Source organism: Danio rerio, chromosome 14, assembly GCF_049306965.1.
Source record: "Danio rerio strain Tuebingen ecotype United States chromosome 14, GRCz12tu, whole genome shotgun sequence".
Lineage (NCBI taxonomy): Eukaryota > Metazoa > Chordata > Actinopteri > Cypriniformes > Danionidae > Danio > Danio rerio.
The window spans coordinates 10,063,931-10,079,585 of record NC_133189.1 but is presented as its reverse complement, the minus strand read 5'-3'; the positions used below and the strand labels follow the sequence as shown (position 1 = coordinate 10,079,585).

General features: G+C 35.3%; 1 protein-coding gene across 2 annotated transcripts; it reads left to right on the top strand.

Annotated features, from left to right (window-relative positions):
• Window positions 1-406: 406 nt before the first annotated feature.
• On the top strand, window positions 407-15,455 carry atoh8 (atonal bHLH transcription factor 8). 2 transcript variants are annotated; one of them, NM_001079991.2, is made up of 3 exons: window positions 407-1,287; window positions 6,123-6,314; window positions 14,468-15,455. In NM_001079991.2, exons 1-3 carry the CDS (start codon window positions 685-687, stop codon window positions 14,471-14,473), a joined length of 801 nt encoding a protein of 266 aa, NP_001073460.2. In that variant the 5' UTR covers window positions 407-684; the 3' UTR covers window positions 14,474-15,455. The 2 variants fall into 2 exon arrangements, 1 of the variants encoding a protein (NP_001073460.2); XR_012389536.1 differs by lacking the exon at window positions 14,468-15,455 and adding an exon at window positions 9,855-10,742 and having other exon boundaries at window positions 464-1,287; window positions 6,123-9,434.
• Window positions 15,456-15,655: the final 200 nt, after the last annotated feature.

Genomic DNA, 15,655 nt, shown 5'->3' with positions numbered 1-15,655 from the left:
TCCAGTCAAATATTATTTACTGACATCATGGCAAAGGTAAAAAAAAACGATTATTATAAAATAATAAAAGTACTGTTTAGAAATGGGTTAGAAAAATCTTCTCTCCGTTAAACAGAAATTGGGGGGGTGGGGGGGGTGGGGGGGGGGATTGGGACAGTGTGTTATTAATTGGGGGAGGGGGGGGGGATGGGGGGAATAATAATTCTAACTTCATCTGTATGTATATATATTGTATGCATTTGTTTATTTATTTATTCATTCCTTCATTCATTCATTAGAAATGTGTGGACAGAATGCTTTCATTGGTAATGTGTCAGGTCCTCTTGGAGGGTTTATTTTGGGCGGTCTCTCGGCGCTGACTTATCTCACCAACAGGGGCTTCTGTGTTAACTGAGGCTAAATAAACACAGATGAACCGTCGAGCACATTCACAAAAATGTCCTGGCAATGTCTGCCTGACTTCACAAGACTCTTGGAAACCACAGGAGAAGCACGTCACCTCAGAAATACACTGACATGGAGTTTTAAACAAGCGAAGCAGACATGCTCCTTCCAGAAGACTTCACTGCAGCTGACCGAGCGCTCGTTTGACACTTACAGCGCGCTTCAGCTCTGATTCAACATTTTTTTCTTCATCTTTTACTTTTTTTTAACTGGACTTATTAGTCAGGCTGGACATCCGAAATGAAGAACCCACATCTAAACAGTCCCTGCAAGATCCTGAACACGGTGTCAGGAGACAAGAAGATGAAACGGAAAGCACGAGAGCCAATTAAGCATGTCAGTGAGGATCATTACCCTTACTTTAAACTCTACAAAAACCCGCATCTAATGGCAGAGACACTTGGAGACGGTAGTCCGCAAGAAACGCACAGGTCTGAAATCATCACGTCGAGGGATGACAGTGTCAGAAACGACGTTTTGAATACGGCCGTAGACATGAGGATTAACACCATAACTGCAGCAGAAGTACCTGACTCGAAATTAAGATCCGTCTCCGAAAAGACTGTCAACAGCAAAATAGTTCAGGCAAGTCCTCAAGTGTCTGTTTTGAGCGCTCCGCAGGTTTTTCCTTTGGAGCGGGTTGTGTTGTCTCAGCGCGCAGCCTCTCAGGCGCCTGCAGGCGGGAGCGAGCGCGCGGAGTCGCCTAGGAAACGCGCTGGAGAGCCGTCTGGCGTCGTCACGGAGATCAAAGCCATTCAGCAGACTCGGAGGCTACTGGCGAACGCGCGCGAGAGAACGCGCGTGCACACCATCAGCGCAGCCTTCGAGGCGCTCAGAAAGCAGGTAAATTCCCACGGGCCACATTGATTCGGTGTTGTATGAAGTGCAACAGGATGAATGTTCTCATAAATTCTGAAGGTTCTGGCAGTGGCTTTAGCTGAAACCGCTGAAGAAAGAAGGATAGAGGAATAGGTGGAGTGTAATGTATCCAAGCCTGCGAATAAACACAAAGGAATGTATACACGAAACTTTACTTCTCATGAAGTTTCTCCAAGGAAGTAAAGAAGTAAACAAACTTATAACTTCCCCAATTAGCTTCTTACACAGCAAGAAGGATTTGAGCTGTTTTGATGGAGAGGTTTTATACCTGTGAATCTGTAGTGCTGGCCAACTTTTTATTGTGATTAATCGCATCCAAATTAAAAGTTTATTTTGACATATGTGTGTATTATATATATTTACTATGTATATGTGATACACATACAGTTGAAGTCATAATTATTAGCCCCCCTTTGAATTATTATTATTCTTTTATATTTCCCAAATGATGTTTAACAGAGCAAGGAAAATTTCACAGTATGTCTGATAATATGTTTCCTTCTGGAGAAAGTCTTATTTGTTTTATTTCGGCTAGAATAAAAGCAGTTTTTAATTTTTTAAACGCCATTTTAAGGACAAAATTATTAGCCCCTTTCAGCTATATCTTTTTTCAATAGTCAGAACAAACCATCGTCATACAATAACTTGCCTCATTACCCTAACCTGGCTAGTTAACCTAATTAGCCTAGTTAAGCCTTTAAATGTCACTTAAAGCTGTATAGAAGTGTCTTAAAACATATCTAGTCAAATATTATTTACTGTTATCATAGCTAAGATAAAATGAATCAGTTATCAGAAATGAGTTATTAAAACTATTATGTTTAGAAATGAGTTGAAAAAAATCCTCTCACTGTCAAACAGAAATTGGGGACAAAAATACACAGGGGGTGAGGGGGGATGGGTAATAATTCTGACTTCAACTGTATAAAAAAGTTGTTACATGTTCAAATGTATAATATTTATCAAATACACACACACACACACACACACACACACATATATATATATATATATATATATATTTCTCAAATATATTCATGCATATGTGTATTTATATATAATACAAATATACACAGTACACACACATATATTATGTTAATACAAACTTTTATTTTGGATGTGATTAATCGTGATTAGTTTTTGCCGAGCACTACTTGTGAGCAGTGTTGGGGGTAACACATTACAAGTAACGCAAGTTATGTAATAGTATTACTTTTTGAGTATTACTAGTTGAGTATTACTCATTAATTTTCAAAAATAAGTAATAATATTTCAGTTACTTTTCTGAAAATGTGACGAGAGTTACTTTAGTTTAATTAATTAGCTTTTAAAAAATAAATTGCTGAAGTAAAATTAAAGTAGTCACAATGAATAATGACGAAAAAAGGAAAAGGGGAATATAGTCTCAGTGAACAGTGATTTTACTTAAGACAAATACTATAATAGTATAGCACACAAGTTGCTTTAAGCTTTCAATAATCTGTAAATACGGCATGCACAGCTCTGGGGTCAGGACGTTCTCAGATAAGATTATACTATAATATTATTTTTATGTGTTTTTTAAAGGTAAATGAAGGTTATAGAGTGTGCTGCTTATTGCAGAAATCCTCTATTAAAAACAAAAAAGTTATGAAAGAAATTAAGCCTCAGCCATGCCAGAAAAAGTAACATAATAAGTTACGTACTATAAAAAGTAACTAAGAAATGCAACTAGTTACTTTTTTGGGGAGTAACTCAATATTGTAATGCATTACTTTCAAAAGTAACTTTCTTCAACACTGCTTATGAGTACTAAACTGAGCTGAGTACAAAAAAGTACAAATCAACATGAAGAGAGTCATAAATCATCAGTGTCTTTGCTAGGTAGACAAATAAATGGCAGATAGAACAGTCAAAATGTTGAATTATCGGATTGCTTGCGTGCGTTTTAATTCTTCTTTATTTACTGATATATTTTTTCTGTCAGTGTAGTATTCACAGTATGTTGGAAAAGACTTTTGATGATTCATTAGTTGTGTTTTATTATTTATTTTGTGAAAGATAGTAGAAACTTTAGTCAAACTTTATACTGAATATCACAGTACTAACTAAAAAGACTATACTTTTTATTATGAACATAAATCAGTCTGAAATAGCTAGTATATTTCACAAACACTTCCACAACAAAATGACAACAGCTAATCAGGCTTAAAATGAACATTTGAGTAATCACTATTTTAAAATTGCAATCAACCGGAAGCTGCCATCATCATTTTTTTGTTTTGTATTATGACGCAGTTCCTAGAGAAACTGAATTTTGGATGAGCAAACAGTAGGCGTGGCTTGTTTTTTCCAGTGAGAGCTGAGTGGATGTTGTAATGTAGCCATTTCATTCAGAAAGATCGGGAAAGGGGGTTTTAGAAGAGTTATTACAACCTAACAGGCTCCTCCTTTTCACCATTTCTGTTTGTTGTCAAAACTGACAGTTGGAGGGGCGGGGTTAAGCATGATAGCCACGCCCATTATCTCAAAGTCATCAGATAATTTAACTGAAAACAAACTGGAAGTGCATTTTCATATTTAAATTGAAGATTAGAAGGGAAAAGCATTTTTTTTTCTTAATGACATGCACAGATGAATTGTTCACCACAAAAATAGCAATGTGAGCTAACAAAATCATATGGTTAATAATAACATATGATTAATTTTGATTTATATAATTCAGTATTGCATAAATGAATCAAAATTAGATTGGAACACCTTATTAAATATTATTTATGAATAAAAAAATTTATAATTTAGTCTAAACAACTTCTGCATGTCTGGTGAATGAACGGTCCTGTTTTTGTTTATTCAGCATATGGCATCTCACTATATGGCACCATACACTTCATCTCCAGAGCTGCCTTAAGAATCATTTCTTTGATTTATTTGAAAAATACAAACAAACACAGTGCTCTGCATATATGAGTAGACCACTCACAAATCTATCTTTTAATTTCTTACTTTTAATAGGAAGCTATACAATATTATATTTGTGCATATACATTAGATTAGTCGGTACTGAAGCCAAATCTGGAGCCAATCTAAAAAACAAAATAACTTACTATAAAAGTCCAAAAACAAATACACACAAATGTATATGTTTAAGAAAAATATTAAATACTAATATAAATAAGAAGTAAAATCAAGAGAAGAAAAAAAAGGAAAAAATGTAGTTGCAATATTGTAGGTTGTAATTTTTATTTTGCAATATTTTGCTTGCATTTAATTGTATTATCTTTCAATTTCTATATATGTTTGGTGACTAAAATGTTATTTTTTGTTTAAATGCACCAAAAAAACATTGTCTACATTCACTGAAAAATGGAGAAAAATATTAATTTTCAAAATGGGGTGTATTCAATTATGCTGAGCACTGTATTTACAAATACTGTTTAGACCTAAAGTAATTACAGATTGCAATTTCCAAAGTAATAATAATAATAATAATAATAATAATAATAATAATTAAACATTTTCAAAACAATAATCAATTATTTATTTCCCGCTGCTCACATTGTTCATTCTGAGTTTCTAAAAATGCATAAATTTATACATAACATTTTGTAGATGTCATTTTAATTATATACATTTTTATTTATGTAGTACACTGTAAAAAAATATCTATGGTAAAAAAAAAAAAAAACTGGCAGCTGTATTTGTCTGAATTCAACCATTAAAAAATATGATAAAAACTGTAAAATAATTTTCTACATTTTATGGTAAGTTACCAAACTTTATTGATTCACAGCGTTAATTAACCAATATATCATAATAATAAATGTAACAAAAAAAGGCTAATATACATAAGTGATGAGAAAACATTGAAAATAACTAATGGTAACAAAAATATATATATATATTATTCAATATTCATAGCCCAGGGGTATGAATAATTTTGGGCTTGACTATAAATATATACAGTCATGCCCGAAATTATTCATATAGGCATGACTATATCAGTTGAAGTCAGAATTATTAGGCCCCGAGTTTTTTTATATTTTAAATATTTCCTAAATGACAGTGCACAGAAATTTTCACAGTATGTCTAATAATATTTTTTTCTTCTGGAGAAAGTCTTATTTGTTTTATTTCAGCTAGAAAAAAAAAGCATTTTTTAATTTTTAAAACACCATTTTAAGGTAAAAATTATTAGCCCCTTTAAGCTATATTTTTTTCTCGATAGTCGACAGAACAAACCATTGTTATAGAATAACTTGCCTAATTACCCTAACCTGCCTAGTTAACCTAATTAACCTAGTTAAGCCTTTAAATGTCACTTTAAGCTGTATAGGAGTGTCTTAAAAATATCTAGTAAAATGTTATTTACTGTCATCATGGCAAAGATAAAATAAATCAGTTATTAGAGATGAGGTATTAAAACCAATAAGTTTAGAAATGTGTTGAAAAAATCTGCTCTCCAATAAACAGAAACTGGGGAAAGAAATAAACAGGAGGCTAATAATTCAGGGGGGCTAATAATTCTGACTTCAACTGTATAAAGAAAATTACTATTACTATACTATTAACCAGGTTACAGTTTTTATGATTAAAAACACAGTATTTTTAACAGTGCATGCAAGCCTTTTAATGGATCAAATTAATTGTAACTAATAAAATGGATTCAGGAAAAAATAAAATGTGTCTGAATTAAGGAAAAGAAAACTTTGTATTTCTCAGCTCGCATATAGGAGTTAATTTTATATTTTATAATCACAATTTCTAATAATCACAAGCTGCATTTTCTCACGTGATGACCCTTTGATCTACTTTTACAGGTACCCTGCTACTCTTATGGGCAGAAGCTTTCCAAGCTGGCTATATTAAGAATAGCTTGCAACTACATACTGTCCCTTGCTCAGCTTGCAGACCTGGACTATACACCAGACCACCGCAACATGAGCTTCAGAGAGTGTGTGGAGCAGTGCACTAGAACTCTACAGGCAGAGGGTCGCTCCAAGAAGAGGAAGGTAAACAGTGAATAATTATAGACTGCTTAACAGAGCTGATTCTGTATTCTTAGACGTAATTCTGTCATCCATTAGTTATTTTTCAACAAGGAGGAATAGTAGCCAAAGCAAAACATACATTATGCATATACATGCCAATTAGAGAGAGTTTCCCTTTTGCCTAATAATGATCCTATTAAATGAAATTATCATCAACTTTTGTCAGAGACAGCACTGGGTGTCCCGCCAGCTTCTTTTTTTTCTCCCTCCACTATGCTGAGAAAGCATCCCGGGTGAATAAATGGAGTGATTGATGTGTTTTTGTAGGGAGTTTTATGACACAGTCATCTATGCAGTCCCAATTTCCTGTAGCGCTATCCTATATCAACATGTGTGTGTTCCCTTGGTAAGGATGGTCGTTGTGCTCGGGGTTTATGTACAGCTAACCACACATTTTCCATCATCCTTTTCTTAGGAAAGTATGAACATTTATAATTAATAACCATGCAGTAGTGACAAATCCAATCTAAAAGTGCTTATGCAGGTAGTGCATGGTTGCAGGGTGTCCGCTGGGTCTTAAAAAGTCTTTAAAAAGTATATTTTTGGCCGGAAATTCACTAAAATATTGTGTTAAATCATTTTAAACAGGTCTTAATTTTGTTTTATCCAAGTAAAGCTACTCAATCGAACCGACATCCATCCAATGACCAACAATACATTTCAATAAAACTGTTTTTTTTTTTAATAATTATTGCAAAGAGAAACAATTGACAACATATATTACACATTTTTACAGCAAAATCCCCAAATTAAATTTCCCAATCAGGTATGTAAACAAAAAACAATTACACAATTCCTCATGATAATACCAGGCCATTAGAAAAAGTCTTTAAACCCGTTAAAAGGGGCTTAAAAATCTTATATTTGACTTGATGAAACCTGTAGAAACCCTGGGTCTGTTCACCTCCAGAATGAAAATTTCCTTTACTGACCTCCTTGTCACCAGAGATGTTCATTTCTTTATTTCCTCAGCAGCAAAGAAGGTTTTGTATTGAAAACAATAGTTGTCTTGATACAGTGGGCGTCTATGGTGCTCAGTTGTTTATTATAAATACAGTTGAAAAAAATATTATCCCCCTGTGAACTTATTTAAAGGTGCAGTAGGTGATTGTCTTCAGAAACATGTTTTGTTATGCTGGTTGAAAGTTTCTTTACATTCCAATGGTGATGATTAAAGTAAATGATCTAAATGTGTTTATATGTATTTTTATATTCTGGGTAAGGCATAAGACTAAAAAATGTTCATCCACTTAAAAATTTTGGTCTGACAATTCCCATAATTCTGATAAGTTGCCCAAACTGTCTGTCAACAAATGTAGATGTGTATATCAGTGCACCTGTTCATGCAGACCCGCCATTAGCGCGTGCACACAAGAGAGATAGAGTGACAGTGGTAAAAACAAATGCTGAATAAAAACTTTTTAAACTCCTGAATCAATATTGGAGTTACTTTTGTACGCTGGAGGAAAAGATAACACCATGGCTGAAGTATTTCTTTTAGACAGATAATGTTCTGTTTTAACCCTATTTTAGTCACGCAGAGCTGATGTAGATTGTGTTGGTTTTATGAATGGGTCACACTTTACAATAAGGTTCATTAGTTAATGCTAATTAATGCATTTACTAAGATGAACAAACAATAAACAATACATTTACTACTCTATTTGTTCATGTTAGTTAACGTTAGTTAATGAAAATACAGTAGTTCATTATTAGTTCATGTTAACTAATGGTGCATTAACTAATGTTAACAAGCATGGACTTGAATGTTAATAATGCATTAGTAAATAAGTTTAATTATGATTATTAAATGCTGTACATGTGTTGTTCATGATTAGTTCATGTTAGTAAATGCATTAACTAATGAACCTTATTGTAAAGTGTTACCAATGAATGTGTTATATGCACACAAGTGTTGTTCAGCCACTGAAATCTTCTGACGAATGATTGATGTGACTATTTTGAATTTCATAAATGAACTTTTACAGCATACAGCATGACAACGCGCTTCATATATTGTTTACCATGCTACTCTGAATATTTGCTCTAAAATAGCATGTACAGTTGAAGTTTTGATTAGCCCCACTTTGAATTTTTATCTCTTTTTTTAATATTTTCCAAATGATGTTTAATAGAGCAAGGAAATTTTCACATTATGTCTGATAATATTTTATTCTTCTAGAGAAAATCTATTTGTTTTATTTTAACTAAAATAACAGCAGTTTTAAAATTTTTAAACACCATTTTAAGGACAAATTATTAGCCCCTTTAGGCAATTTTTTTCCGATAGTCTACAGAACAAACCATCATTATACAATAACTTGCCTAATTACCCTAACCTGCCTAGTTAAACTAATTCACCTAGTTAAGCCTTTAAATGTCACTTTAAGCTGTATAGAAGTGTCTTGAAAAATATCTAGTTAAATATTATTTACTGACATCATGGCAAAGATAAAATAAATCATTTATTAGAAATGAGTTATTAAAACTATTATGTTTAGAAATATGTTGAAAAAAAATCAGCTTTCTGTTAAACAGAAAACTGGTAAAAATAAACAGGGGGGCTTAATAATTCAAGGGGGCTAATAATTTTGACTTCAACTGTAAGCGGCTTAGTAATAAGTGTAATTCCTCCACTCCACAGGCCAGCAACTTAAAACGTGCTAGATATAACACAGTTTTCGTTTAGAATTGCTGTCATCTTTAAAGATGCGCATTCGTAATTTCAGGAGGCGTGGCTTTGAACGGCAGGGGAGGGACTGTGTTTTCAAAGATATTATGCTAATGGATAACATTTTGTCAGATCACCTACTGCACCTTCAATATTTCCCAAGTGATGTTTAACAGAGAGACATTTTAAAAAATAGTTTTACTAATTCCTAATAATTCATTTAATTTGTTGTCATCGTAATGAGAGTACATAATATTTTACTGGTTATTTTGCAAGATGCTCGTGTTCAGCTTAAAGTGCAATTTAAGGGCTTAACTAGGCTTATTAGGCCAAGTTCGGTTAATTTGCCAAGTCATTAGACTGCCAAGGAATTGTCCTGGAGCCAATCAAAAAAAAGATATACATATACAGTTAAAGTCAAAATTATTAGCCCCCTTTTGAATTTTTTTCTTTATTAAATAATTAATAATTAATTATTATTTAAAAATAATTTTTTTCTTTATAATAAAAAAAACATTTCAAGGTCAAAATTATTAGCCCACTTAAGCTATATATGTTTCAATAGTTTACAGACCAAACATCGTTATACAATACCTTGCCTAATTACCCTAACCTGCCTAGTTAACCTAATTAACCTAGTTAAGCCTTTAAATGTCACTTTAAACTGTATAGAAGTGTCGTGAAAAATATCTAGTCAAATATTATTTACTGTCATCATGACAAAGATAAAAAAAAATCAGTTATTAGAAATGAGTTATTAAAACTATTATGTTTAGAAATGAGCTGAAAAATCTTCCCTCCATTAAACAAAAATTAGGGGAAAAAAAAAGGGGGTTAATAATTCTGACTTCTACTATATATATCTGACTTTCACCAGAAAAAATAACATAGGGAATACTGTGAAATATGGGAATTATTTTGGGGCAAAAAGAATAATTATAATAAATAAATATTACAATAAAACAATTTGACACAAGCAGCACTGGAACTGCAGCCGCAATTCAAACCATTGATCCCGGAAAGCTTTTCTCAAAAACCTTAATTTGATTAGGACTGTAAAAACAATGACAATCACAATCTTGGATCGACAACATTGTAAAAATGGAAACGTTTATCGTGGAAGTGGAAACGAATCCAATAAAAGTTCTTCAGAAGCACAACAAGTTCTGTGCAAAGGAAGGCAGCCCCGCATCTCCATGCTAGCTAATAACGTTCCTTCAGCAAAGCGTGTTGAAAAGGAAGCGGGCCCAGCACCTCCCCCTCCCCCCCGTCAGAGCCAGACACCAGATGTTCGCAACACTAGTTGGGAAGTCCTGCTGGCGCCACTCAGGGCAGAGGGCAGAGGGAAGGCACGCGAGCTGGAACCCAGAGAACTCACTCACTACAGGAATTGGCACATTCCCCAGCGCGGTCTTGGCTGACTCCCCAGTTCTCCCTTGGCCATCTGTTCCAAAAAAACACTTTGAAATAAAAAAAACACACCGATCATCACTCTCTTAGGATACGGCTCCAAAGAGCAGCTGTTACAGAGGCGAGGGGGAAACAGGAGGAGGGTTTGGAGGAGGGGCACCGTCCAAGAAAGAAATCCCTTTGTCAAGTAGAGCCAGTGAGTCTGAAGGGAAAAATGTTTTGGCAAAAGCAGGCTGATGAAAAGCAACGAGTGAACATGGAAATGTGCGCCAGTGTTGCAATTCTCCAACATTTTTCAGAAAGTACATAAAAAAAATAGACAACTCAGGGTGTTAGAGCTAGATAAAACTAAAACCATAAATATAATTCACTGTTCTTGCATGAAATAAAATGCAAGTTTTAAATTCATTCGTTCATTTTCTTTTCAATTTAGTTTAGTTATTTATCAGGGGTCACCACAGCGGAAGGAACCTCCAACTCATCCAGCATATATTTACGCAGCGGATGCCCTTCCAGCTGCAACCCAACACTGGGAAACACCCATACACTCTCACATTCACACTTATACACTACAGCCAACATAGTTTATTCAATTCACCTAGTGCATGTCTTTGGACTGGGGGAAACCGGAGCACCCGGAGGAAACCCACGCCAACACGGGGAGAACATGCAAACTCCACACAGAAATGCCAACTGACCCAGAAGGGGCTCGAACCAGGGACCTTTATGCTGTGAGGTGATGGTGCAACCCACTGCGCCACCGTGACACCAAGTTTCAAGTTCATTCATTTGCTTTTCAACTTAGCCCCTTTATTACTCTGGGGTTGCCTCAGCGCAATGAACCGCCAACTTATCCAGCATATGTTTTACGCAGCGGATGCTTCAAATGATTAAAATAAAAATAAATGACATCTATAAACAGTTGAAGGAAAACTTAACCCCGCTGAGAAAAATGTAAATTATTGTCAATTATTTTCCCAAGATACAGAGTATATTAAAAACACAATAGTGTAAATAGCACTTAGTAATTTTGTCATTGACATAATGACAGTACATAATATTTTACAGCTTATTTATTCAGCTTAAAGTGCTAATATATGTGTGAATGCGAGTGTATGGGTGTTTCCCAGTTCTGGGTTACTGCTGGAAGGGCAACTGCTGTGTAAAACATACGCTGGATAAGTTGGTGGTTCATTTCGCTGTGGCGACCCCTGATAAATCCCTTGCAGGCACAGGACGTCAACATGACGACATATATTGAGAGTGTACCCCTACGTCATGGGGACGTTGGATTTTGTTTGGAAATTAAAATCAGATTGACGTCAGAACTCAAAGTCAGGCCGATGTCAATGTCCAACGTCCAACCTAAAATCAACCAAATATCAACGTCTAATCATGTTACACCTTGACGTTGTGTGTACGTATGACATCTATCAGACGTTGGATTTTGCTCACTTTCCAACACAACCTAACATCAACCAAATATCAGCGTAATTTGATGTCGTTATTGGATGTCAAAATAACGTTGTCCTTAGACTAGGCATGGGCCGGAATAAGATTCTAACGGTATGATAACCTTGGATAAAATGATCATGGTTTCACGGTATTGTAATAACTGCTCTAAAATATATTCTTTTTAAATGTCTGGGCAAAAAACAAGAACTTTTTTTTGTCCGATTTGAACACAAAGGCTGCATGCCAAATTGCATACTTCACTATATAGTACGCTAAAAACAGTATGCGAGCCAAGTAGTATGTCCGAATTCATAGAAATTGAAAAACAGTATGTGAGAACCAGTGCTTAATTTGTGAATTGCGAGGTCTCGGAACAGATCAGGGTAAAGGATCCAGCATGTTAGCCGAGGATAGAGAGGTGTGGCTCACGAAAGTGTAGAGTGGGGAGTCGGGGTGTTGGTGGTTGGTGCTGTGGATGGCGGAGTAGTGTCGCTTACGAAAGTGAGCGGGGCGTGGGTGTCAGGGTGAAAAGTGAAGAGGGTTGGGGAGTCGCAGAAGAAAATGAACAGCGGACGGGGGAGGGCAGTTGAGGAGGGGTATTGGTAAAATAAGGTGCCGGATCAGATTTAAGCTGATTTAACAAATTAAGCCCTGATGAGAAGTACTTGGATGACCTACTAATTCCGGTGATATTCTGAAGTGCATATGCGATGGACGCTAAGCTATCCCATGATGCACTACAAGAGAATTCATAAATGGGAGTGTAGCGAGTGTATCACGTTATCATGGTAAAATGGCGGATGTTGTACATCTGAGCTCCATTAATACTTCTCACATTCATACTTTATAGAGAATAGTATGTTTCTATCGGTCAAGTAGTAAATTTAAATTCAAATGCAGTACCTACTGAGTAGTGCGGGATTTTGGACACAGCCAATATATTTTATTCTGAGAAACATTTAAAATATTTCGAAACAGTAAACATGTCAGGCTAAATAATTCAAATAAATCACTGACTCTCCTGTCTTCACTGGTTTCCAAAGACATTTTTCTTTACAATTTGAAACGGCTTTGCTGTTTTCCTAAACAACAAACCAAAATATCTTACACATACCTTAGGAACGGTATAACAGAAAATAGTGGTGATTTTAAAACCTTCACTTTTTCAATATATAATTTCAAAATAGTCATAATCTCATGCCTACTTTTGACGCTGGCTAGACATTGAATTTTGGTCATCTGATGTCATGTCCTAAATCTAACCTAATATTAACGTCTTATGATGTTGTGTGCCTGCTGGCTAAGGGACTAAGCCAAAGTAAATTAAATAAAGGTTAATGAGTTTTAGTTAGCAAATCAGGTTAATTAGGCAAGTCATTGGGCAAAGTATGTATTTGAGGGGGGCAATAACAATTATTTATTATTATTTTTTATAGCCATTTATCAGCCAAACTAAAAAAAAAAAAAATGACTTTCTCCTAAAGATAAAAAGGAAATATTGTGAAATTCTCTCCTGCTCCCTCCTCTTTAACAACACTTGTGAAATATTTGAAAACGTGTCTAGATATATTATCTAAATGGTTATAATTTTAACTAAAATACACTTACCGGACACTTTATTAAGTACACCTGTCCAACTACTGGTTAACGCAAATTTTTAATCAGCCAATCACATGGCGGCAACTCAGTGCTTTTAGGCATGTAGACATAGACCACAGGTGTCAAACTCAGTTCCAAAAGGGCCGCAGCTCTGCACAGTTTAGTTTCAACCCTAATAAAACACACCTGATCAAACTAATTGAGCCCTTCAGGCTTGTTTGAAACCTACAGGTAAGTGTGTTGGAGCAGGGTTGGAACTAAACTGTGCAGGGCTTCGGCCCTCCAGGGATTGAGTTTGACACCCCTGACATTGACGATCTGCTGCAGTTCAAACCAAGCATCAGAATGGGGAAGAAGGGTGATTTAAGTGACTTTGAACGTGGCATGGTTGATAGTGCCAGACTGGCTGGTCAAAGTATTTCAGAAACGGCTAATCTACTGGGATTTTCACGCACAACCATCTCTAGGGTTTACAGAGAATGGTCTGAAAAAAAAAATAATTTAGTGAGCACCAGATATCAATCCAATTGAGCACCTTTGGTATGTGCAGCTGACAAATCTGCAGCATCTGCGTGATGCTATCATGTCAATATGGAATATTTCCAGTACCTTGTTGAATCTATGCCATGAATGATTAAGGTAGATCTGAAGGGGATCCAACTAGGTGTCCTGACATTTCATCCAACCCATCAAATTATGCTACCAACACTGTACTTGAATAGTTCTGAGGTTGAGGTTAAGGGTTAGGTAGGTTATGATGATGTAACAGCTTCATATCACACTATTACACATTTAATTTTACACTGGTAGCAAAAACTGATGTGCTACCCACTTTTTGAATAGGAAATAGGACAAATCCACAGAACACCGGTACTAGTAAGGTGTACCTAATAAAGTGGCTGGTGAGAGTATATTTAAGTATCTAAAGTTATTCTTGACGACTAACATGTTTTTGTGTTTCTTTTGTTGTTCACAATAGGAATAAAATGAAGAAAGTCTTCTGTGAATCTGGAGAAGGAAGGACCTCGAACCATGAAGACATTTTCCCAATGAGGGTAAACCCCTATAATGAAAGTGTAAAATAGGTTTTACACTGCACTATATTGACTAAAGCTAAGGTTACTACAGCAAACTAGGTTCTGCTGTTGAACAACATTTTGCACAGCAGAAACATTTTTCAAATACAGATGACGTGAAATCGGTTTCATTTTTCAATGTTGCATGGCTGGTTGCAGCAGTCACAGACTGTCTAATTATTTGAGATTTGCAGTGTTCCTACACAGTAAAACACCTGCTTAAAATGTCCTTATCATGTGTGCATTTTTCTTTCTTTCATGTAATTCATCTTATTAAGCTATTCTTTATTGTAGCAGTTACATTATAAACACTGATATAAATGAAAACGGCATATGATGAACTGAAAACTGTCTCCCATTTGGCTTGTATTAACATTTGTTCTCGTGCTTGTAAACAGGAGTCTGTGCTTTGAAAAATGTGCGCTCTGGCTTTGCCAACCATTTGTTTATGTTAGTCTGTATTTCATAAATGTATTTACTGTCGAAATACTTCAATGTAGTGCAAGAATTCATCTTCATTACTGAGGAACTGCTTATATCAGCAATAACAAAATGTTGGTGACCTTCCAAAAACACTAAACTTCAAGAGGAAACAGACCTGGACATAATGACCTGACCTGGGATCCCTATCAGCAGGTCACACTCAGCTACAACATCAACATGAAGGATTTAGTTATGCCAAAGTCAGTATTGTGTGTTGCTCAAATAGGGTTCAAATAAAAGTTGCCAAACATGTATCGCAAACATGAGAGTCACTGCAATAATGATAGACTGTTCATGTATTTGCTTGTTTAAATGCAACTGGCAACTCTTCTTTAGGTCAACCAGTGTAAATAATGTATTTAAATGTATGCATTTGTTATGAATTAAAGCTTTACACTTTCTGTTCCACCAATGAGCCAATGATAAATGAACAGCTCTGGTTGTTGATTTTAGGTTGATTGATTCATTTTCCTTCGGTTTAGTCTCACAGCGGAATGAACCGCCAACTTATCCAACAGGCGGATGTCTTTCCAGCCGCAAGCCAGTATTGGGACCCTCCTGTACACTATCATTGACACACACTCATGCACTAAGGCCAATTTTGTTTA